Genomic DNA, 26,166 nt, shown 5'->3' on the forward strand with positions numbered 1-26,166 from the left:
CTAAGAAATCCATAAAGAACTTTACCAAAAAAATAATGTAATTCCTACACAATTATGCAAAAAAAAAACAACTTGACAGTTTTCAAGTACTATCAATCCTCCCAACAACTCATTCTGCCCTGGGCAGAGAGCCACATTACTCGTATCAAAAACATGGCCACTGCCGACCTGTGAGAGGTTCATGGCATCCCTGGCCCAGTTGTCCACCAGTTTATGGAGGTCGTCGGTGAAGGTTCCTTTCCTCTGGTGGGGTGCTGACATGTTGGGCGCCAGACATTGGGAACCCCCCTGACTTTGACCCAGCCCCTCTGAACCGCTCACTGCGTTGGTGCTGTTTGTCCCTGCAGAGGGAGACAGAGAGCGCAAGAGACATTGGACACAAAGATGGAAAGGAAGTTGCCAGGATGAATGTGAATTCAGGACCCGGTTGGATTTTAGAGCAGGACAGCAAAACTCGCTGTTTAGTTCTGATGGAAATAAGGATGACAAACAAGAACGAATGACAAGTTGCTTTAGACCAGCATTTAAAGTCAGAATTCCTTCACTGAGGTAAAGAATAAATTCAAGCTCAGTGCAGTGCAAATCTACCATATATTCAATATGATATGCAGAGGTTCAACTTCAACAGCTATATAAAAATTTTTGGGGGATAATAGTTGTATTATTTAGATCTTGTTTTGAAAATCTACACTAAAATCAAACTTTTGCACCTAATTTGAATTTTGATAGTTAAATCAAGTTTTCATTGAACGGTCTAGACATTAAAATTACACATTTCAAACTTACTTTTATTCACAGTAATGATGAGTGTATCTTCAGACTGTAATTCCTTTATTAGCCTTTAGGTGGCAACCACGCTCCAGTGGAGCAGAAAATGCACTTTTCCCAACTTGTAGAGCCAATTTTACTCTTAAAAAATGCATGCACTGCTATTTGACTTCCTGCAATGTATAACGTTCAATAGAAATGTCGCTTAATTTTACTCTTAATCATTATGATAAGGGATTTTTACAGATTGGCCTTCTGTTCACAGACAAAACAAGCTTCAGAGACGGAGCCATGCTGACAGAATGAGCAAAAGGGAGATAATATTCTTGCTCAGGCTGTTTTAATAAAAGAATATATTCAGGGACCTGAGGCAAGAGAACCGTACTGCCGGTCTGGTAAATAAAACTGTCAATTCACACTGAGCAAAATGGAGGAAAACAAGAATGGGGAGACGCTGAGTCATGTATGGCTGCAGTAGCAAGGGATTCTGGTCAATGCAGTTTAGATTACAAGCCATGGTAAGGGAGGGGAGGCAGAGGTTTCAGGAGAGCCTGCAGATGCATGCGGTGTCAGTCTGAGTCTCTAGTGAAGGATCATTTCAGTTATTAAAACTCAAAGTCAAAACAGATCATCTAAAGTTATTGCAAAATAAAAAAAAAAAAAGAATACAGATGATAACTGAAATGAACTGAACTGATACCAAATCTGGCCAGTGGTCAAATTTGATTCTACGCAGGGCGAGAGCAAGCAAGAAAGGAATGGATGGAGGGAGGAAAGACCAAAAAGAGAGATAGTTACTACAGAGCTGGTTGCAGGGGCAGACTTTTTTCACCATCTTCCCTGTAGGAGGTTGGGGGTGGCCGGAAGACAACGATCGGAGGATTGGGAGAGAGTCAGAGTTAAAAACCCCGCCCACATCACCCCACAATCAAACACAGTGCAGCTGAGTATGATTGTCAGAACTTGATATACAAGACACACAGAATCGGGGTGGGTTAGGGTCACCAATAACATCTTAAAGGGCAGAAACAACCTCTGCACGAAACAAGGACGCCAACTGCGTTTTGCACCGTGAGGAAGCTGGAATAACTTCATCTTCTGAGGTCAAACATGGTTCATGGCAGGAAAATGTTGAATAGGAGACACGCTTGGCACAGTGCAAACAGTTATCACGGGAATTTAAAGGCCTTCCCACTAAAGTCTGTTTTCTGAAGCTTTAAGATGCTCTTGGGTGACAAATCATCAGGTTCTGATGCGATTCTGAGTCCTCTCTACAGCTCACCAGGATTGGGTCAATGTCACCAGGGCCTTGCATAAGTATGTACACCCCTTAACATGATCTTCCCAGGTATTATTTCATATTTCAATCACAAATTGAAATATTTTTTACTGTGCAACAGACCAATATAAAGTAGTGTATATTAGAGGAGGAGTCTACAGTGAAAGAAAAATTATACACAGCTTTCAATTTTTATTGTGTGGCATGCGTTTGTATGTCACACACAGTCCCATTTACTGATACCCCTAAATAAAATAAGAATGCAGTCAACTGGCATCAAACATGGTGGTGGGGAATAAGGATTTTTTTCCCACCAGGGGCTTGGAAGCGGTCAGATTTGTTTGGACTTTGACTAGGCTGACCTAACACTTTAATCTACGCTACTCCGTTTTATCTCTGATCTGTCTCAAGTCTTTTGCAGCTTCAACTTTGGTCTGGATTTAGGGGGATCAGAGTAAACAGGGCTGAATACAACTGCACGTCACTCTCAGTTTAATCTGTAAAGAAAAAACAACAACAAATAAATAAACACTGTGTAACATTTTCTTGCTACTTCACTGCTATCTATGTATTGTGTTGTCTGCGAAATAAAAATCCAACTTCAATACATTAAAGTTTTTGGTTGCGCAATATAGAAATGTGAAATAGGTGCAATAAAGTACAATTGCTGTGAGTTCCCCTGATATTATTACTAGTTAAGACAAAATATGAATTTCATGACATTTTTTTAAGCCAAATCCAGTCACTAAGACCCAAGTCTGTCTCTCTCCTCCCCGGTGATGCAGTGATGGGGTTAAGGTGGGGGTTTAACAGGAGTGAGGATGATGAGTGAGGAAGGGGAAGGGTTTTGAGCTGCAGAGGGATCAGAAGCATTCAGAAAAATCCTTTCATAAAGCAACAAAAACAAAACAAAACAACAACTTGATAACAAGAATATTCTGACTGAAATGACAGATTTAAAAAATACAGTACATTTCCCATTAAAAACAAGATTTGATGACATAAACTCAAGTCACAGAGTCACAACTTCTTGTTTGTTTTCACAGGAATGAAAGCACGCCTTGTCCAAATGGATTACTGCACTGTGAACTGCTTAAGGAGTTAATTAGGAGACTAACTTTAAAATATGCGCCACTATCAAGTTACTTTAGCAGCACAGATTTAAATTACAGACCAGGACCTCCAAATTAAATGAATAATCCAATCACTGGAAATTGTAATTATAAAGAAGGAGCAGCGATGAGGTGTTGGACCAACCTGCCGGCGCTCCACGGTGTCCTAATATGATGCGGAAAATTAAAGCTGCACATGGCACAGAAATCAGATCATGGCTGCTTGCGGCCTGATGACTTTACAACCTGAGCGTGACTTTGTTTAGTCCCACAGTCAACAGATGCAACAGCTGCTCTTCTGTTTATTTTCCAGCTGCTCTGCTGTCGACCTCAGAAATACTCAACCGAACTGACTCACGCCACCTGTGAGCACTTTTGTAACCAGATCAATCAGAACAACAAGGTCTTTCACTTTGTTGACTGTTTTCTGATGCTTTGCTTTTGAAGTTTTACGTAGTAAACCTGTAGCTGATTAATGTCAGGGTTGCTAAAGGGTTCAAAGGTTCGTCTTTCATTCTCATATCACATCTTATAGTGCGAGCTCACAATTAATTAATGTTCCTTCCAATAAGCAGGATCTTTTTATTTTCATTAGAACAATCACAGCATTTATAAAGGCATTCTAAAACGCAAATCAATGCAGTTAAAATAGAAATTAAAAGCTTTCTGTGGGTTCCGTGTGGATAGAAATATTGTTTGCTGTAATTTTGGTGTGCCGTTATGAAGCTATAGTTAGTAGTTAATCACAAGGCAGGATGATCGGCTGGTGCAGATGTTCACGTTGAGCCATGGAGATATTAGAAGGAGGCACAAACGGCAGAGAGCAGCAGGAGGAGAGAGAAGTAAGAGATATTTTGACAAATATCTTTGACAAATTTTGGGGAGATTTCTAAATCACATATTTGGAAGTCAACAGATGCTAAACTGCATCACTGTCTGCATGAATAGGAGAATTTGAGATAATGACTGAAGATGTTCAGCTGCAGGACTAAACAAACTCATCAGTGCAGTTTCTGATCTGAACACCTAAACTTTATCCACCATGCAGATTTATACCGACTGCTGCGCTTTGTGGTGATTCTAAAGTCTATTTTTATAGAACTTAGATTTTCTGATTCCAAGCTTTGGCAAATCAGTTGTTTATTGGTTAGCAAACATCTCATTAAGTTTACACTGTACCTAAACATACCACAATGCAATGTTGGTGATGGAAGGTTGGAGAAAAAAATGGAAGATGATTGGATGGATGGACAGACTGATGGATGGAGGGACAAAAGGAAGGAAAGTAAACGGGTGGATAGACAGACATGGAATGATACAGGGGTCTAAATTTTGAAATAAATCATTTTCTATTCTTACTCAGTTCTGGAAAATCCCCAAAACAATATCTTTACTTTAGCAGATGGATTTCTTGGCTATAAAACCTGAAACATTATAAATTCACACTTTGTATCTCAAATATGTAAATATGTAGAATCTCACAGCACCGGATAATCACTCTTGACACAGAGAACGATGTTCCTGATACTAAAGGACAGGAGGAATCACCACAACATGAAGAGGACTGTATGGATTTATGGCAGCTACTACTTTCATCATATCATTCAACAATATCACAAATCAGTTATTCATTCACAATCCAGGGGCACTTCTACAATAAGCCAACTTTCATCTTTTCTCAGGGAAAACATCAACACTTAATATGCTTCATTCTGCCAATGGACACAATTCAAATTCTCAAGCAAAAAGCCAACATATTCTCCCTGAAATTTAGTAAATCTGCCTCATAATTCTAAAACAACAGACAGAAAAGCTTTGCATCCCTGCAGTTTTCCTCTAATTTCTGCCAGAGTAACTCCGACTGGACTTATCTAACATTTCTAGATAAGTCTAGTTCTTGCAGCTGCAAGATTTTTGAACAACAACCGGTTAGAAATCATGACTGTGTCTCGACAGATACAGAAGAAAAGAAAACATTTGAAAATGAAAGGTAAGTAAGGGTAAACAAGAGAAGAGCAAAGAAATAAAGCGTTACACACAAAGAGCCAAGCAGGGCGTACTCAGAAAGCGCGTCCTCCTGCCACCCGGCTTGAAGGTCACACGCTCCGAACCCCAGCTGAACTTTACACAGCCTGAAGAGAGGGATGATGGGAGATGCAGAGAGGGGACAGGGACAGGGATGAAAGAAAAGCAAGAGGAGAGAGAAGGAGAAAGTACAACAGAAGATAGATGAGAGAGTTGAAGAGTATAAAGAAAAGATGTTAGAGTGAGTGAGCCATCACACCGTTTACACTCAAGAGAAAGACAAAGCAAGACAGACGGACAAGCTTCTTGTTTTCTGCAACACTCCTTTCTGTCTGCATGCAAAGAGCTGCCGGAGTAAATGACGCGCAGAGGTCTGCCGCAGCCTGCAGCTCCCAGTGACATGCTTACCCGGGGTCGGAGCACACAAGCTGGGCACAGACAGCGCCGCCTCGCTGGTGTAGGCTGAACAGAGGTTGCCGCTGGACGCGGACTGCTTGAGGGGCTGGAGCACGGTGTCGACCAGCACTCCGGGGGCCAGCAGAGGCAGCTGGCCGGGGTACACGGCCGGGACGCTCTGGGCGGATAAAGTGCTGCCTGGAGATCGCAGAAAGCATCGACACGACACACATGCAGAAAAGCGGACGAGGAGAGATATCGAAGAGGACAGACGGAGAGAAATGTCACCCAACAAAAACACAACAACAACACAGAGAGAAACAGACAGGAAAAGCAGTCAGAAATGTTCCGGCTCCGAGCCTGACGTAGTGAAATGCCCGCATGCACGAGTGACGAAACACACAAACGCACAACAAATATGTGCACACGAATGCGTGAACATAGAAAAGGCGTGAAAACAGAGTAAAGGTTTAACAATGTCTACAGTTTAACAATGTTTAAGCTCAGGCTTAAACATGTGAACCTCGTTGCAACAACGCAGGTTTGAGGGCAACACAACTTTTAGAAACATCTTTACAGCATCTTATAAAAGTAATCATTGAGCATTTTCACATTACAAGCACAAACACGTTTCTGTTCGACTTTTTTGTATCATTGATCAAATAAAAAAAGTTTAATAAATTTTAATTTAGGGGAAACAAACATGCTAAATGAGATGGAATCTTTTGGCCTACATACAAATAATTTTAGATGGGTGAAAATGAACACTGAACCCAACAGTGAACGCATTCCCGTGGTGTTGGCAGCGTTATGCTGTGGGAATGCATGTCTTCATCAGGAACAGGGAAGCTGGATGAGTGTAAATACAGAGCGGTGGCTTACAAGAGGTTTATTAAAGAAACAAGAGATTTCTCTTTAGACAAAGAGTGTGTTGCAAGACTTGAAAATTGTTGTTAACAGATGTTTTTCTTTTTGTCCATCTTCCTGCAAACAAGATTTCCGTCTGGATGTATTCAAAGCGAGTAGAAATACACACCAAAGGTTGGTTCTACAGGTAAAGAATCAAGGATTCCCTTGGATGCAAACTTTTCCAGTTTTTATTTGCAAAACAAAGCAAAATTTGCTTTAACTTTACAATTACGTCCTACTTTGCTTTGCTGTGTCAAATAAAACTTCAGGCATAGCTGAAATTTGTGTTCACATTGTGATCAAATGAGAAAACGTTCAAGGGGTGGGGATACTTTTTGCATGGTGAGTGGCACTGACCAAACATGAATAAATAAACTCTGCTGGACTAAGGTGAGCCTACCTGGCTGCAAAGGGCTCTTGCTGCCATGGGTGGAGCTGCTTCTGGACGATTTTGAAGATTTACTTTTGGTGGGCCGCCGCCTTCTGCCAGTAAAGGCGATGAGGGGTGGGATCACGGCAGCTGGAGGAACCTGCACCAAATCCCAGGTAGGAGAGGTTACTATCTAGTATTTATGTGGCTGATTTGAGAATGACATGGTGTTTATGTGATGGATCACCTTTCCCAGCCTTGTAAACAAACGCTCGATTTCCTCTTTCTGGCGAGAGTGGAGGGCCTGAATTTCACGTATGTGCCTGAAGGAAAAAAAGGGAAACCACTTATACAAGGATGTAGAAAGTGTTATTGAAGGAACGAGTTTTGGGAAATGCAGGAAAACCCGAGGTTTTATTTACTTTTCTCTGAGGCCTCTGACTTCCTGCTTAAAGTCTTCATCCTCAAATTCAGAGTCGTTGTCGCTGCTCATGTAGGAGTTGTTGAAGGAGTTGTTGTTCAGGCTTGGTAGAGAGGCTTTATGAGGAGAGTCTGGAGACAGAACCTGTCCGGGATCGCTGGGTCCGTTAGCAGCAGCCTGTGCAGCAGGTGGAGGACTCTGCTTGGGCTCCTGGGTCTCCTCCTGGGCACGACTGACCGAGAACCGCCCGACTCGGGTCGCAGGGTTGGTCGTAACCTGAATTCAAAGTACGCATTTGACGAAAATGTGTGAACTGATGGCATAACGGAAAGGGCAAAATGAAGAGAAATGATGTGCACCTGGAAGCGGCCGATGGTGGTGGTGGGTTTGGGGGAGCAGCACGGGGAACCGAGAGGGGAGATGAGGTGGGATCCCGCCGGAGTCTTCTGGGGGAGTCCGTCCACAACGTCTCCGCCTTTTACTCCTTTCCCTCTCAGACGGGACGGGGAGTCTTTGTGCAATGTGTTCTCCGGGCTGGAGAGGCTGGAGGACGAGGAGGAGGATGAAGAGGAGGAGGTGGTGGAGGAAGACTCGGTGCAGGACGGGCGCTGGACAGCAGGCTCTTCAGCAGCCAAGGACACCTGATCGTTAAAACGAGAGAGAAGATGGGAAAGAACTGGAATCAAATTCTGTGTAATTTATGAGCGCTTCATTCCCAATGGCTTTTAAATCCAAAACACAGGACATCATTTTAGTTTTATGAGTACAAGTTTACATTTTTTGTAAGGTGAAAGTGAGTGCAAATATTCTAAAAGATTTCAACACATCTTTACCAGAGTTGTGCAGTTATAGGCAAAACCCCCCCCCCCCCCCAACAAATTTACCTGAAATCTTCCTAATTTAATTCCACCTGCAGGAGGAGCAGGGGAAGGGGCTTTTTCTCCTTCCAGTGAGAATGGAACTGTAGCAAAGGTGAAAAATATTGTAAAATAAATCAGAGAAATAAATTGTTCTCTATGTTGAGTAAATAAGTTGTACATACTTGGCTGTCCTATTGAAGTAACACTGCTGAGAGAGACCTGTAGTAAGTATTAGAAGAGAAGAAACGGGTTGAGTGGCTCCATCAGCACCAGGCTAAGATCCTACAATGAGGCTGTAATTGGAGTGTGTTAACCTGTGTGTGTGAGCTCACAGGGACAGTTTCTGGACTCAATGCTCTCCTCAGCTGGGCGTCCAGGTCTTCCAGAGGCTGCTGTGACTGAAGGAGTCAGTAGACAAAATATTTTACTATTGTGCTCTAAAGGAGCAGCAGCATTAAAGAATCAGTGGCTACAGTTTGAGTTTGAACATTAAAGTCCTGTCAACATTAACATGGATGTAATGGACAAACTGTCATTTTCTGCTCTGCTTGCACCTTCTATCCACATTGCAAATTTTAAACAACTGGTTTAGTTTATCCATCGTTTTCTACCGTCACCATTTTTCAGCATTTTGATCGCTAAAACTGAATGTTTACAGCGCCTGCTGGTATGAATATTTTTACAACTTTCTTTCCCTTCCGTTTTTAAATTTCTAAATATATGTGTTTTTTTTTGTTTTGTTTTAAAAACACCAACTATCTATAGTGGAATAGTCTTTGTAACATCAGCATATTTTAGCCAAAACCATAAATCTTTTTCAAAACAGAAAAGTTGCTTTAATTCAAAAAGTTCATTTAAAAGTATATCTAAAAATGTTTGTTAGATTCGAGGTTCCTTCTTTATTAATTTGTATTTATATTTGACTTATTTTAGTATTTTATTTAAATTAGAAAAATATTTAGTTTGGTTTTAAATAATTGATGTTATATTGTTTCAAATCAAATTAGTTTCCAGTTGTATTTCTTGTTTTTCTTAGATATTTTTTCAGATGCATTAGCATAAGAAAAATAAAAAATAGTTTATTTCTTGAAGCTTTAATTTGACATAAATTAAATTACATATTCTTGAAAAGTTTAAAAGAAGAGTAGAGGTAATTGCTCAGACAACACTGCATCATTTTTGCAGTCCATGTATGATTTGAGCAGCTTTACAATTAGTAAAAGAAAAACTTTATAGAATTGAATGCAAATAAAGATCTTATTGCCTGAACTTTTCATAAAAGAACCAAGTTTCCTTGTTAGCACAAAAACACAAATAAGCACAGAGTAGAAAAATTAAAAGCCCTTACATTCCCTTTAACAATTTAGTCACAATTAAACAAGTAGATAATTAAAATCAGATCCCTGGTGAACCTGGACCACAGCACGATTACCTTAATCAAACAGGACAGGTCTCACCCAGAGGGAGTTGCATAAGAGAAATGGAGTGAGTTTTATAACCAGGCAGGTCACATTTTCATAAAAGGAGCTTCAAATCATGTCTCGCTATTTAGTACGCGGTTCTGGTTGAAAGTGTGTCTATTTTTAGACGCCACAGCCACAACAACAAAGCCTGGGCATAAAGACAGTTTCTGGCCTGAAGTGACTCGTCCTCGCCGTGTTCTGCTGGAACTCCAGCAATTATCTTTGGCTTTTGGACCTTTTTATCCTAAGATGGAATATTATTCAAGCATGCATTCCACTATCAGTGACATTTAGATTGCAATTATCCTGTCTTAACATCATGAATGACTCATCACAGGCGATGCGTCAATCAAATTATTTAAGCTTAGAAGAAAGATTGACAGTTTTATTGTTTTTTAAAGGGTTAAGTGTGGAGATGTTAAACTCACACATAAAAATGACGTTTTATTAGTTGAGATACAGTTGAAACAAAAAACAGAGATGAGTTGCAGTAGATACAATAGTGTTAAAATGAGCAAAAAACAAAACACCTGTATTAGACAAGGTCCGGGGAAGGGTGTCAGGAGTTCTGAAGAAGGAGAAGTGGCCTAATCCCAGAGAAAGAGTAGAGAGTGGCAGAAGGTAAAACAAACAGATATCTGGAGAAAAGATTACAAAAGTAGTGTTCATGCCTAAGAATAAACCTGGGTTCCTGCACATTCCTTTCAAATGGATCCTTCTCAGGGTTAAAAAAACAACAACTCTTAATCTTAATTTGCATCAAAATGATTAATGTAAACTGGTTAGTTCTATTTGGCCTGTTTAGCTAAATGTGATAAACAATATTTTGGATCTGTCAGCGTATTTTTTGACTAGCTGTCTGTATGATTTTCTAATCAGGCTGAAAAACATTTAAATATTAGAAATGCTTGCCAACAACAACATCCACAACATGTTGATGTGGAATATCAAGTCTGTGAGCTGTTAGCGTGTACGACAAAGTCTTCAGTCAGAGGCTTCTTCAGATTCGCTGCTGACCTGACTGCTACCAGAGATCCTTACAACTTGCAGCATCACTTCCCAAACCTCTCTCTAAAAATGCTATGAGTTACGGCAACATTTAAGTTCCTTTTAGGATAAATAAAATATTTCTAATTTGACTTGAATTATCCATATTTGGGAAAATAGTATTGTTTTAATTTAAGATCAGGATTATATATTTTTGGCATCAAATGTTGTTCCATTTACCCTAAAAAAATCTCTGCTTGTTTGGAAATATCCTGTGTTCTCCCTCAAAACAATATTTCTAGCAGATTTAATGCCTCTGGGTAAAAATGATCTACCACCGTTTGCATCCTTCTCTGTCCAATCAAACGCCTGTTCTGCTCTCTTGCAAAATGGAGTGGTCAACCCGCACAGTAACAGTTTCAGATTATTTAGCTTATTTTTTAGAAAGTTTGATTTTTTCAATATATAAACTTTTTTTCTAAATTTTTAAATACTAAAAGAAATTCTGTAATAAGACTGTGCAGGAACCCTGTTAAAAGGAACTTACATGCCATGCGAGTTGTGAGAGTAGTAAGAATCGATTAGAACTGAAAATACATTTTATACAATGCAACTTTAGCAGTAAATAACCATACCCATGCATCCAATACCCATACACAAATTAAGCAATTAGACTCTGGAGTTATTAGATATGATATTCTGTGCAACTCACCGGAACCCTGGATAGGGGAGTTTTGGATGGAGTAGTCTGGCCCATAGAAGAGACAGGGATGACTAAGGAGATTTGAATCAGAAATTCAGCTAAAGAATTTATTTTTTTTAAGAGTTGCATTACTGCAGAAACATAATCCTCTACATACTGGACGATGCTGGGGTGGCTATAGGTGTCCCCGGGCCTTGCATGGGTGCCGCTGACCCCAGAGGGCCCAATGCCAGGCTGGAGGGGGGCAGCGGTGGGTTGATCGACTGGGTGGAGCCAGGAGCTGTTACAGATGTGGTGGAGGTAGGGCCAGCACTGATGGGGGACGAGGTACCGGCCACCGAGGCTCCAGAGGAGGGGTCAGCAGGTAAAATGTCTCCCTGTGTGGATGGGACTCCTCCGCCGAGGTCCATGAAGAGCGAGCGCAGCTTCATGTCCAGAGCTTGGATGTCGTCCGGTTTGCCTACCGACTCAGAGGAAGCCTCAGTCCTGAGACAGACAACATAAAGAGGTAACACTGGAAGACAATATAACAATCAGTAATCAATTTAAAATACACTTAATGGCAGTATTTTTGGTCTAGTTTCTAGAGCATCTAATAAACTTGAATCAAGATAAAAGTAACTAGCCAAAAAGTAGAAGCTTGTTTCAAGTCAATAATTCCTGAATATTGATGAAAAAGTATTTGTTATAAGTAAAATAATCTATCAGTAGAACAAGGCATTTAGTTCACTTATAAGTTTTATGTTTCATCAATATTAAAGAATTGTTTACTTAAAACAAGCCTTAAAATATTGTGATGAAAAGCTTTGTCTTATTTCAGGTGTATTAAGATATTTGCATTAGAAATTAGACAAAAATTACTTGGTAATATTTTGTGATTTTGCAGTGCATTGACTCGTTTATGCTGGTTTGGCTGATTATTATTGTCTCTAGTGTGCTAAGAGTCATTCCTGAACACTTCTGAATAAATAATTGAATGGTAGAAACCCTGCTTTGTAAAGTACAAAAATATTAAACCTTATAGAAGAACATGACAATAAAAGCTGCAGGTTTAAGCTGAAACTGGATCTGTACGAGACACACCTCCATTACAAAAATATTTTTCACATCCGCTGTTTTACACACGCGTCTCACCTCGTTTCACATTCTCCACAGTGTGTGTGTGTCTGCCCCGGCAGGGCTGCAGTCTGTGGCTGCGAGTGGACCAGAGTGGGCTGGACCAGAGGAACGGTTGTGGTCACCGGCTGGAGACCCACAGAGGTGGACAAGCCAGCTGCGGGAACTGGAGGGGCGGAGGAGGCTGGGGACATCTGTGGACCTGGGATGGCGGTAGTGGGGATAGCTGATGCTGAGGTGGGGGAGACTGACGGATTTTCTGACGAGAGTTCGAGAGCAGAAGAAGGAGGCGAGGGTACAAACGGGACAGTCTGGCCTAGAAGAGAGGAAGTGAGCACCGTCGGCGGGATGCTGGAGATGCTGGTGATGCTGGCCGTTGGTACAGAGGTAGGCAGTGAGGCAGCAGAAACCGTTTGGGGCTGGATATAAGCCAGGGGCTGAGTTTGCGTCTGACTTTGTGCTTGTGGTCGAGACGCAGCCTGCATCACGGGCTGAGACTGGAGGATGATTTGATTTACCACGGTGGGAGGAGGAGACGGAGAAAAGGGAGGACTGAAGGAGACGGGGGGTGCAGAGGTAGAGGATGAGGAGAGGGGAGGAGGAGACGCTTCAGTGAGCTGCTCTTTGACTTGATTTAGACTTGAATCCACAGAGGGAGTGACTACACTGCTGTGTGGGGAAGCCGCCACTGCTGCGGGCTGCAGGGGAGGATGTGTGGAGTGGACGGAGGCTGGGGCGGTGTTAGGACCTGCGTCGTACTGGTTTTTACTCTGCCTGAGCTCAGAGAAGGCTTGCTGTAACGTGACTGCTCCCGCAGACTGGGAAAATACCAATATTTGGCCAGGAGTGTGAGACTGACCTAAACGGACACCAAAAAGAGAAGAAACCCAATTTAAGTAAAAAAAAAAATTATATATATATATATATATATATATATATATATATATATATTTATATAGGAGCTCATCCAGGAAGTAGATAAGTCGGGTCTACTTACCAGTTTCAGATGGAGTTGGTAGGGAAGGTGTTGGTGAGGGGGGAAGGGTTTGGTCCTTCAGTCGGCCTTCTGGTACAGGACTAACGATGAATCTCCGTCCTGCTGAGTGGACCACCTGTGATGTCGCACTGGGAGGGATGTCTAAAATACATAAAAACAAATGCTTTTCCATCTATGACAGAACAAAAAACTGAAGCTGTAAAATGGTGGATTTTCTCTTCAAAACAACAGTTTAATTTATCAAGTTGTTCCTACCCGGCATGGGGCTGCTTCTCGCAGGAATCTGCTCTTCCTTGTCACCAATCACCTGGAAATTAGTGAGTGAACGTGTTAGTAACCTAAAATGTTTAAATTAATATTGCTCCAGAAAACTGGCTGGTTTTTTTAGAGTACGAAGCAACAAAGTCAGAAAATATTTCAGCAAAAACTTCCAACACTGCAAAAGATTATCGTTCCACAATGAACACAAGACCAAAAACGTTTCCTTTGAAAGTGAATTAAGGCCCAGACTCATTTCTTTACCTGACTACCTGCGTCTCCCTTCTGATCAGCATTCTCGATGACCTCTCTGACCTGCTCAATGAACGACTCCCGCTCACTCTCCAGGATAAACTCACTCTCAACCTGGAACAAGCAAACAATCAGACGAATTCAGATTTTTTTATGGTTTAAAGTCCTTTCTCCCCACCTCTACTCAAGAACCTCATCAAGCATAGGAGAAGCTGAGCAAAATCTCTAAATACGGACAAAAGCATTGGGGTGATCAGTACCGTACCATGATCTGGGCGATCTCCTCAGGGTTGTCTCCATCTAGATCAAACCTAAATGTCACCATCTTCCTGTTGTGAGTCTCCAGCTGACACTCTGCCACTCTGTCTCCTCGGCTGGAGATCTGCATTCATTTACACCAAACCAAGCAATTTAACAAACAAGTTATCTCTATTTTGACCAACTATTTTGAATTCACAACTCTACAACATGTGTCGTACAAGGCAAGACGTTAAGACGATAGCTAGAAAGATTAGGAAAAGAGTTGTTACACTCAGGACGTGGAGTTTCGCCTTGGATGTCTTCTCGTGGCGCGACCGGCTTCGCACAGAACGCCTCTGATGCCGTTTGGTGGAGCGACCCTCATGACGGCCGGCGCCGCCTTCGTTTCCGTCGCTCAGGCCTGAGGTCTCCGAGTGGCTGCTGAGAGAAAGCCAGGAGTTAGAAATAAAAAAAACTGTGAGGAAAGGTTTTTATTATACATTATCTGTTATCTACTTGCACACATTACCTTTCTATAGATGAGAGAACTTGGGGTGGCTGTAATTGGCCCTGCGACAGCTCTGAAGCTTGCGAAGCCGACTGTAACACACATAACCCGACATGTTTATGTTGTCGTGAACAAACATAAGGCGTCACCACACACACACACACACACACCAGGAAAACTGTGGGGATGAAAAAGTGCATTAAAGCTGAGAAAAACACCAACTAGAAAACAACATGAGAATTACCTCAACGGCAAACGTTAAAGATGCTTCCCCAGAATCTATCAAACTACAGCCTCTTTTAATAAAACTTAAAAATGCATGAGCCAGGAAAAGTGGTTAAATCGCCCTTAATTTAAGACTGTGTCCTGTAAATACAAATCCCTTAGCTGTTATTTGTTTTGCATATCAACGCACTGCACACCACTCTTGACTCTAATTGCCATTGTAACAGATTTTAATTTTATTCCTGGCACCAGCACCAACGAAACAAAGAAATGCTCAACATCAACACGTTTTATATAAACCAGCTTCATACTCTCAACAGAGTGAAATACTTAATCTTGGCGTTGTCAAAATATTTTTTTCACTCTTTACTTTTGCACACAAAACAACCTTTTACTTGTTTAAGCGACATTTCAGATATGCATGCTCTACTTGTGGCTAGGATAAAATAATTAAATACACATCCAGGTAATGATTAAGGGATTTTGTTGTGAGCGCTTCTTTTTCCACAGATAACAGGAAACTACAAAATCAGTTTAATGGGGTTTTTTTAATAGAATTGGGCGCACATGAATCAATTTGTTGTGGATTGCTTAATTGACTTTTTTATGCTAAATGCCCCCCCGATGCTGCCTGGTTATGAAGGAAGGAGCAGTGCATCACAACAGCGTTCATTCAGCAAATATATATTTTTTTTCCTTTCAGTGTTAGCAGACATTTTTTCCCCAAAATGCAAGCAAGATAAAAACAAAACAAAACCCAGTCAGATTAAAATGTTCAAACAAACATAGAACAAACCTGAAAACCTGAACATACAAAATAGAGTCAAAATTAGCCCTGTATTACACATTTTCATCTCTCTTTACTTCCAATTCCTTTGAAGGTTCATTTTTAACCTATTTTGTTTTTTTAGCATCTTGATTGCTCCGTTGTGTCTTTCTGTGTCAATGTAGTGTTATTTACCAACTCTCTACTTTTAAAGTTCCCCTCAGGCTTCTTAAGGGAGCTTTTGAAATGCTTTGCCACTCCACATCCTCACACAAACCTTTTCTTTCCCCCCCCCCCCTCAATCTTAAGTATTTCACCTTTACTTTAACAAAGAGAGAAATCCATTTTATTTAATTCAACTTTATCCTACTTGTACAACATTTCATTTTTTGGTCTGTGTTCACTATTTCTTCCATACTTTGCATTTGGTCTAAATATATTGGAGTGTCTATAATCCATACAGGGTCAAATACATAACAATTTGGTTAAATGTCATTGCATCTCAACCTTAGGTTGTCATCAATAAGCTTGTGGCTGGATATTTAACCAATCTTTTAGCCAGAATAGGTGGAGGTCATTTAAAAATTGGTTGGCTTCCTGCTGGAGGCTTGATGTTGAGACTCAGAGAAGTCTTAAGAATAGTGTCTTTATCCATTACATAACCAGGCTGGATGTGTGTTTGAGCTCACTGTCCTGCTGGAGCACCCAACTTTCTGACTCAAAGCTCTCCAGTTAGGGTTTCTCATGAAGTTAATGTTCTAAACCGGCAATGAAATGGTAATTGCTAGAAACACTAGTGACACTGAAGTTTTACGTCGCCATGGACTGAGAGGGACACCAACAAGAAGTTTCCAACCTGGACAAAACAAATGCCTTCTGGAGGAGTCATTGCAATCATTTCAACCTTCACTTTCCCAATAGGACACTCATCTCCATCGCACATATGAACTGGCTAACATTGAGCTCCTGGTATGGCTTTCCCAAAGGTCCAAACTCCACACAATTATTGAAAGAATATTCATTTAATTAATGCCAGAGGTGTGCGGATTATACGTAATAATTGGGTCTAACAGGTGGTTCAAAATACACCCAGAATTATTCCAGGAGTTTGTTTAGACCAACAGACAAACAAATGAAGGAGGTGCTGCTTGCTCCTCCAAGTTGGGCTGCTCAGCCAAAATGTTTAATTTTATGATCTGAATTAATTAAAATCCACAATAAAGTCAAACGTGTGGACCCACTTCTAATCATGCAAATCATTGCACCTGATTGTATTATCAATAGACTTTGGAAGAACAAAGTTCATGTAATTAAAGACCTAAATCAAACTGAACTTAATGCTCATGATGAGCAGATGTAGATGTCTGGCCAGAAATACGAGCAGCTGATTTACAAGCTTGTGCTTTAAATTGGAGAAAATGAGGATACAAATCAAAAAATTGACTTTAGGACTTTTGGATGATGCAGCATTTATTTTCACCCGAACCCGTAACAGCGCCATCACCTCCAGTTGGTGGTTTTGAACAGAACCAGTACCTTAGGAGGGGCTTCCTTGGGAGAGTCAGGAGGGACGGTGACTACGCTGATGACTGGCACCACGGTGGCCAAAGGCTGAGGCACAGGTGTGGGCACAGGAGGAAGAGGAGAGGGAACGAGTGTAGGCACCACCCCAACAGGGAGTGGCAGAGGAGAGGGGAGGGAGGGCACGACTAGTGTCGGAAGAGCCGACGGAGAAGGGAGGGTCGCCATGGGAACAGTAGAAGTTGGCGGAGGTAAACTGGGCTGAGAGGTTGGTACCGAGATAAGGGGAAAACAGAAACAAGAAGCAGGAGGGGAAAAAACAAAAAATAATCAAGAAAAAGATAGAAGCAGCGTCAAAGGAAAGAGGAGGAAATAGATAAACCCAAACAATGATTAGAGGTGAAAATGCGTCGAGAATCGGCTTTTGTGATTTTTGTACCTTTGTTATTTCAAATGTGAAAATTAAGAGCAAACATGTCTGACTGTAGATGGAAGAGTGAAGGCAAAAAACCTGGAACGCACAAGTTTTTTAGAGACTTGGGAAAGTTGAGACTGAACAGCAAATTCTGTACAAGGCACACACACACACACACATAGCATAGCTGTAAGTCATGCAGATATCTGTGGCTCTTCATTCAGTAACTAAAACAAAATCATGATAGTGAAAGCTAAAACATAATGTGTTTAATCAATCCATAACACCAGGACTCAGACCTGGTGAGTTTAATCACATACAGCTTAATGCCTGTAAGTCTAAAAATATATTTTCATACTTTGTTTGAGCTTAGGGTACAGTCCAACATGTAAGCTATCTTTACACATACATATCAAATATATTTGTTCCTCCCCATAACCCATACACCATGGGCCAAAAAAACATACATATGTAGAAAAAAAACAAATCTATTTTGATTTTGTGTAAGTATTACATTTTTTAAAAAGTGATCCAGCTTGCATTTAAAGTTTCTCATTTGCTTGGTGATTAAACGTTAACCTTTAGATATTTAGCAGTCTTTGATTCTGGAATTAGTATCCATCTTCATTTCCATAAAATATCCTGCTATGTATGATTCATGCTTTAATCACAGGAGTTAGTAGGAGAGACAAAGGAAAAACACTAACAAAAGATGACAGAGTTATTTCATTCAATTATGGAGGCTGAATTTGCCTGTAATCTGTGGTACATCAAACAGATTCAGCAACAAATATCACTGATGTGTTGTTAGCTAGAAGGGTGCAACACACACACACACAGATGGTCATTGGTTTACGACAGTATTACGACAGTACCTGAACCAGAGCTTGCTGAGCAGCCTGGTATAACAGATAAAGATGCTCTATACTGGGAGAGGGGCTTAGGTCACAAAACTACACGCACCACAGAAAGACGACACAATCCCAGAGGAGAAAGACAAGCAGCATGCAATAGGATCAAAAGACAAGAAAATGAATCAAACTGAGACGGAGAGTTTAAAGTGAATCAAAGCAGAACATGCTATAAACAGAAGTCATTTCAAAGCTGCTGTCTTGTAAAGTTAATTTGCTTATTCATGTGAACATAACTTATAGCATACAAGGTCTTCCAGCATTATCAACAACCCTGGTAAAGATAACTAGAACGCAATTCAAAAAGCTTTTATGGAGCTCTGATTATTATTTGCTACTCTCCTCGTCACAGAACATGTTGGCAAGGAGTGCTGGGATTTCCAGTTCTTACTGTAGATATTGGTAAATTTAGGTGAGTAGCTGTTCTTGTAAGAGATATGGAGAGAAAAATATTTTTAGCTTTGGCCCAAAAGGTGTTTGAGACAACATAAATGTAGATGTTTTTAGTATAAGTCAGATGTTTACAAGTGAAGTCAGAGGAAACACAGAGATACAAGAGGCTATTTAAAAAAACTGCATCTCATGTGATATATTGAGAAATGTTTGCAGTTTATTCAGGAGGCAACAAAGTGAAAGGAAGACATTCATCAGCTAACAGTGACTGATTTACTTTATCAATATCAAAACAAATACAATTACATTTTGTTATGAACATTTCAAGCTCATCCCTATATAGTATATAGTGGTCTTACACAACGACAAATTCTCATTATAGTTATTCTAATAATTATGAATTTGCTTATTAAAACAGGAGGAAACGCAAAGTTGTTGATGATTAATTTAAACTAAAAAGTTTCTACAAACTCCAGAAATGCTTCATTTATCTTTGTTATATAGAACATGACAATGACTTTATTAGAAAAATACATATTTTTCAATGTGGAAAGTATTCTCCACTGAATAAACGATGTTGGTCAGTGTCTGAATATTTCACGGCAATAAAAAGCAATTTCTAAACATCTTTACCAGGAGTGATGATAGTAGTGGGCAACAAACAGCACATATTCAGTAGATATAAACTAAGTTAGTACAGAGACCCCTTCCTAAGTCTCTAAAGTGATTATGAACATGTGTGTCTGCAAAAACAGCAATATAGGGACTTACATAAACATCAGCAAGTCAAGGCTTTAGAACAGGGATTCTACAGGCAGCTTTTAGACGTGATCTTGGTCCACAACACACCTGAATCAAACGGCTGAATGCCTTCCTGAACATGCAGTCAAGTTCAACATAGTCCTGCTCCTGACCTGGTTATTTGATGCAGGTGTGCTGAGGCAGAGACACATCTGAAAGTTGGGGAGCTTAGAGCTCATCTATTGTACTGAGTTGCATTACACGTTGGTTCAAAATAATTTAATTACAAAGTGCTTGCAAAATACACTTCCATGCTGAGAATCAATGCATGTTTGAGGCACATTGCAACCAGTAAACTGAAATAATTACCTGTGCAGACGTCTGCTGCAGTGTTATGTGTGTTGGACTCTGAAGGGAAACAGAACTCTGACCAGATAACACGGACTGGAAAAAAAAAAATTTTTATTAAATATAGATACAGTTTAGTGTAGCAACAAAATGCAAGAGGTCAAAACAAAAGGTAAAAAAACCCCCTAAGGTCTGAATTTGAACCTATTTTAAGAAGAATGCAATGTTTCTTGTGAATAACAAAATGAAGTTGCAAATGTAAAAGCAAGTGGTTTGCAAAAACATTTGTTTAAAAAGACTGATATATATATATATACACAGAAATGAAAGAAAAAACATGGGAAGAAAAAGAGGCAACCTCTCAATTACTCTTACAAAGAACCAAAAAATGCTTTTATCTGTGTGTGGTTCATAATAATAGCTGTTTACTTTAAATTGTCTTCATTTTCCTACCTGTTGGGAAGTCCCTGTGGGATCAGGCAGTGTGGCAGCAGGAACCAGAGGAGTTCCTGAACTTGGTTTAGGGGTGGGAGTCTGAACCTGCTGCTTCGAAACAGATTTATAGAAAAAGACCAAAGAACAAAGAGGAAGAGATCCAACGTGGCAGATGGGAAAAAGATGGAGGATGTAGATGGGAAATCAAGAGATTGAGGACAAGAAAAAAAAAAAAAGGAACCAATCAGTACATGTTTGTAGATCTGAACCCAAACCAAGCATGAGTGCAAACACAAGACACTCCTTCACCCTTACTTTCAAACTGCACTCTCCTCTTGTGTATGCACACATGCATAGAGACAGTAAATGTACACTAAACCATCCAGAGACGGGTATATGCACACCGACATTTGCTGGATGGAAATATAGCAGCGCTACAGGCACATTACTGGGGTTAGGCAGGGTATAAGTAGGACACGTCACATGCAGGTAAGACACTAAGTGATTGGCAGTGATAATACCGATTACATAATGTTGTGATAGTGAATTCTAGATAAAAAACTGAATATTGAACTAAAGAGTCAAAGCAATATTTGCTGTATGACCTTCATTGTTCCACTTTTACTGATTAAGGAAAGTTTTAGTGGTGGAAAAATAAATCTCACTCCTTCAATTTGAGCCTCAACCTTTGTGGATCACTAATAATTGTGTATAAACAGAAGATACAGTTGCAGTTGGTGGTTTACATAGACACATCATGGAGAGTAATATCCTAGTAATGTTATGTTTTTATGTTATTTGTTCTTTCAGAGTGGAATGATGATGCAGCAAAGAATTTCAATGACTTCAACAACAAAAAAAAACAAACTCAATGCACAATATCCATACATATATATATATATATATAGGTATTTAATGTAATCCATTTTAAACCCAGTTTTTCTGTGCATTTGAGATAATTGAAAATCCAAACTAAGTACAAATATGTCAACCAAATAGTTTTTTGATCATTCCACTCTTGGGGAAAAAAAATAACAGTTTGAATCTTTAAAAGCCTAAAATTAGAGCAACATTTATGCCCATGATGAGCATATGTAAAATTATTACCAAAACTGTACTTTCACCAAGTTTCTCACATAATCTAAAGGATTACAGGGCAGCATCTCACACAACCTTTGGATGACTGACCCCTGTGGGCTGTGGGCAACTCTGTACCTGTCAAAGCTCCCCTTGACAAAGTCTGTTGAAAGCTTTTGGCAGGTATAGCATGTTGCACCACGCACCCACACACACACACGCACACACGCACACACACACAACTACCTACCCTTCTTTTAACAACACAGGCAGCAAAACATAGAGGAGGTTCACGTCACAAATTTAATTTATCAATTTGTATATATATATATATATTTTTTTTTTTTTATCAGGATGAATGACGGGGAAACCGATTATGAGTGAATGATAGGAAAATGAGGAAATTAAAAGCGTCTGAAAGCAAATGCGAAAAGATATTGCTAGCAATGTAAAGACCAGCATTCTAAGGGTTTGACATTTTAATTAATCGCTGAAGTTTACAAACATAAAAAAATAAAAACTTTCTTTGGATTTACAACAGAAAATCAACAGAAACATAAAATGGGTTTCTACACGCTTACACTGCTTAGTGTCCAAACCCCCTCGGTTTTGTTGTATGTCTCTGTGTGTTTGTCCATACAAACCAGCAAAGTCTTGCATATCATTATGACTATTATATATATTTTTTTGGTTTATTTAAATCCTAGATTACAATAAATGAGCCGTTTTCAGATAGTTTGAATAACTTATATTTTGAAGATCAAGCCGACTTTGGATTTGTACGATCAACGTTTAAGTATACAGCAGAATCAGTATACCTATACAAACACACATTTTCCCATATACATTCATATATGAACATACAGACAAAATATTACTTACTCATATGACAAAGTAAACAAATAAACCAACAAAGGCACAGAAAAGAGGGGGCTTGGATCGTTTCTAAAGCTTATACACCAGAGAGAGTCTCAAACACAACTTCTAAATTAAGTCTAACCAGAAATAATGATTCTTCTAATGGACATAAAACAATGTGATCCAGGTCAAAACTTCTCCCATTAAGCCCTAATTGAACTGTATTAGATTAAAATCATGCTCTTCATCAGTAATGCTGATTACGGAGTGAAGGAACGGTGAGCTTGTCGTTATAATGGCTCACCGTTGTAACAGTTATTTGTGTTGCGAGACTCTTTCTGTGGTGCTGATATATGACTGTAGGGGGTTAAAATCACAACAAGACTACAGGATGAATAATAAGCATCAGCTGGGGAGAGCCTGGGTCAGCAGGGTATGAAAACAACAGGGGGTCTGTATGACTGCCTCTGGGTCAGATTGCTAATATAATTTGATTGGAAAGCACCAAGATTAGACATCCTCTTGTTTTAGCCACTCCCAACAAAAAATAAATATCCATTAAATAGTTTTAAAAACGCTGATGTAAATCAGGTAAAACATTTAGGATAGAAACCAAAGGAAAATAAATACAAGGTTCCAACAAATCTTATATTTAACACATTTTTCCAGACTCATATGTCAAGATTGTTGAAGGAGTTCTTAGAACATTCCCCACTTCAAGTTGATCTTAAAAACTTACACACTTCTGTCAAATTTTGAGATTATGATTTAAACATTTTTCAACCTTTAACTGTGAAACATCCTGTACAATTCAACTGAAAAACAAAGAGGGGCAAAAATGTCAAATTAATGCAATAGAGTGGTTGCAGAAGAGCGAACACCCTCAGATATTTTGTTTAAATTAACCCTTTGAATGTCACATAAATTTTTGATAATTCTCACCTCATAAATTTGTTTTTCAGAAAACTTGGCGTTCACAGTAAAGGAGAAATCAATTGATTATGGTCTTGCTTTCTTAATTTTACAATATCTGGCATATTAACAGAAATTGTTCATACTTTTGAGAGCCACTCTAGATTGTTCAGGTTACAGTTTCTTGCCGTTATGGTCTTTGTAAAAACGTAAATAATCTGTAATCTAATATTATATAAAATACAGAAAGTTATTTTTGTAAAGAGTGTAGGAACCCTGTAAGAAAAGAAATCATCCCAGTTCTGAAAAACGATAACTGAATGATTTCCTTTAGCAACTGACCCAGAGGTAACACAAGGGTTTCTGAGGTCTGAACTCTGTACCAGAGGGGGAACAGCAGCCTGCAATGACTCCTGGTGGGCTGCAGTGTGTTGGACTTCCTGCCGGGGCCAGGGACTCTGCAGGGACTCTGGCTGAGCTGACGACGCGCCGCCAGGTGGGAGTTCAGACGACGGGGTAGGAGGGAAAAAGCTCTGGACTGAAGGCGGATGACCCTGGGGTTCTTGGAGAAGGGCTCCCCCCGAGGAATTGTAGTGTGCGGAAGAGGAGGGCCGAGGGATTGTCTGAGCGGCCGACGAATCAAACTGAGCGGGGAGATTCGGAGGAGGAGGAGACTGAAACTCTCCTGCATCAGAGGAGGCCAGCGAGTCGCTGGACGGTTCAGGGCTTCGGTCCTTTGCGGTCAAACCGATGTGGTGAAGGAGGAGATTTCCTGGAGGCAAAGGAAGCTCTGGGCTGATGTAGGCATAGAGCTCCTCCGTTACCGGCTGCAGGCGGTTGTAGGTTCCCGAACCACCCGACCCCGTCCCAGAGCTGTCCTCCAGAGGGAGGTCCATGGAGCTGCGGCGAGCTCTGTAAATCCTGGACGCCAGCAGGTTTGGGTCTGCAGCGGCGGCTGCAGCGGCTGCAGCTAGATGGAACTCAAAAACACTTCCAGCAGGCGGCGCATCGGCCATTACTGGAGGTGCAGAAATGGGGAGGGGGGATGAGGATGCATGCTGTGGAGGAAAGCAACCCTCGGACGACGAAGAAGACATTGAACCACCGGTGGAAGGAGCCATGGGGGGCAGAGTTGGAGGTATTGGGCTGTGTGCGCTTATTCTCTGCATGATCTGTGAGTGGATGAACCCTGGTTGAGGTGGAGGACCAGGATCAAAGCCCAGGCTCGCTGCTGCAGCTGCTGCTTGCCTCTGATGATGGAAACTCAGGTGACCCAGCTGGTGGGCAGTCATCGGATACCCCGCATACGCCATTGCTTCGTAATGGTCCAACAAAGCGGCTTGATTAAGACTCAGCCGCCTCACTACTTCCTCATGTTCCGCTCTCATGTCCTTATAGCCATACAAAGTCGGCTCGGATTGCCCCGGTAGATGCAGAGAATCGCCAGGGCCGAGTCTCTGAGCCGCTGCTGCAAAGCCAGGATTCACCATAAAGAGAGACGGACCCTCAGCAGTGTCCATCCCAGAAAACGGGTGCAGGGTGCTCCCGTAGCGAGGGTATGCGGGCTGGAAGTGCCGCGTGTGCGCCTCCAGAATGGAGGTGCTTTTACGTCTCTGGGTGTTGTAGCCCTTCGGAGGGCCGGTGGGAGGAGGAGAGAAGGAAACGGGGCGCTCGGGGATGGCGGGGAAGAAAATAGCCGGAGGCTCCGGCAGAGTTGGGACTCCTCCGGCCGAGCTCGCTCCTCCGCCGAAGGGGTGTGGCATTGAATGCTGCTGCGACGAGATACAATCGATTTGAGAATGAGGTTCAGGTGAATCGCAGAAAGAACCACAGAAAAGACCAAAAATGAAATGGGGCAAGAAAACGCTGAAATTTAAAATAAACTGAATAAGAAGAAAACAAACTCATCCATCCACCAGAACACAAGGAAGCCAAGTTAGGTGGCAGCAAAGTTAACTCATAAAGTATATAAAAAAAAAAAAAAGTTGGCAAGTGAGGCATAGATGTAGAGCCGGTTACAGTAGATGGATCACAGCTGCAGCACAAAGACAGGCAGGCCAAAAAATAAACTTGAGATAAGAAAAGACACAGAAACTCACAGTTGGAAAGAAAGTGGAGAAGGCAAGAGGAAACGCCAGAAAGGCTCTAAGCGTGGCAAAAGTCCAGATGCATCTTCAGTCAGATAAACTGTATTTATTACAGAATTAATCATTCATGATGTAGTTAAAAACAAATTACACAGTTTCGTTCCCCCTTCAGTTGATCTAGAAGAAGATTTTGGTTCTGACTGTAGATGCACCTCATACGAGACGTCTGTGCCATGGAGCATGATCACGGCTCACAACTGTCTTTGTTCAATGTGAACACATGAGGGTCAAGTTGAGAGAGAGAGAGAGAGAGAGAGTCTAAGAAAGACAACAGTCTCAGTGCTGTTGCAGCTTGACCCTGGAGATTCCCACCCTGGATGTTTGGGATGTTTCTCAGCTCAGACACATTTTAGTTCTTATGCTGAAATTACCTGAAGCTCAGAGAAGTTAACTTAATGCTTCACTGTTAATAATTTTGTTTTCAATTTGATCAAAGCTAAAAGAATCAAACTTTTAGCTTTGATGTCAGATGTCATGTCAGATTAAAATAAACTAAGAAAGTGTAAAGATCAAATTCTTATTTTACAAAACAAATACTGATATGGCCTCGTTTCTGATATTTCTACTGTTTGCTTTGCTCCTTTCTCTTAAACAAAAAAAATCCAGTTTTTAAATTATTGTTATTATGAAAAAAATCAATAGATTAAGATGTTCTTTTCAAATATTTGTTGAATGTTGTAGCACCTATCTAGGTACCATGGATAAAAACAGTTTATGTCAGTGATTTAATGCGTTAAAACTCCCTTACTTCGT

The 26,166-nt window shown here is 40.7% G+C and overlaps 1 protein-coding gene across 16 annotated transcripts in view; it reads right to left on the reverse strand.

Annotated features, from left to right (window-relative positions):
* The window catches only part of wnk1b (WNK lysine deficient protein kinase 1b), an 89,418-nt gene that overhangs the window by 5,871 nt on the left and 57,381 nt on the right, over window positions 1-26,166 (reverse strand). For 2 of the 16 annotated variants that reach the window (XM_044108114.1, XM_044108105.1), the window contains exons 12-36: window positions 23,650-25,038; window positions 20,438-20,530; window positions 20,006-20,080; window positions 17,192-17,437; window positions 14,686-14,756; window positions 14,447-14,597; window positions 14,182-14,298; window positions 13,929-14,030; window positions 13,662-13,713; window positions 13,407-13,547; window positions 12,428-13,268; window positions 11,451-11,779; window positions 11,303-11,364; window positions 10,134-10,190; window positions 8,455-8,538; window positions 8,323-8,359; window positions 8,165-8,241; window positions 7,640-7,921; window positions 7,282-7,556; window positions 7,107-7,182; window positions 6,890-7,019; window positions 5,593-5,778; window positions 5,199-5,291; window positions 1,567-1,608; window positions 169-341 (exon numbers count right to left, since the gene is read on the reverse strand). In XM_044108114.1, coding sequence (XP_043964049.1) covers window positions 169-341; window positions 1,567-1,608; window positions 5,199-5,291; window positions 5,593-5,778; window positions 6,890-7,019; window positions 7,107-7,182; window positions 7,282-7,556; window positions 7,640-7,921; window positions 8,165-8,241; window positions 8,323-8,359; window positions 8,455-8,538; window positions 10,134-10,190; window positions 11,303-11,364; window positions 11,451-11,779; window positions 12,428-13,268; window positions 13,407-13,547; window positions 13,662-13,713; window positions 13,929-14,030; window positions 14,182-14,298; window positions 14,447-14,597; window positions 14,686-14,756; window positions 17,192-17,437; window positions 20,006-20,080; window positions 20,438-20,530; window positions 23,650-25,038 — 5,181 coding nt within the window. The other 14 variants (XM_044108107.1, XM_044108106.1, XM_044108108.1 and 11 more) reach the window with 14 other exon arrangements.

The sequence above is a fragment of the Gambusia affinis genome, linkage group LG23 (genome assembly GCF_019740435.1).
Source record: "Gambusia affinis linkage group LG23, SWU_Gaff_1.0, whole genome shotgun sequence".
NCBI classification, from domain to species: Eukaryota; Metazoa; Chordata; class Actinopteri; order Cyprinodontiformes; family Poeciliidae; genus Gambusia; species Gambusia affinis.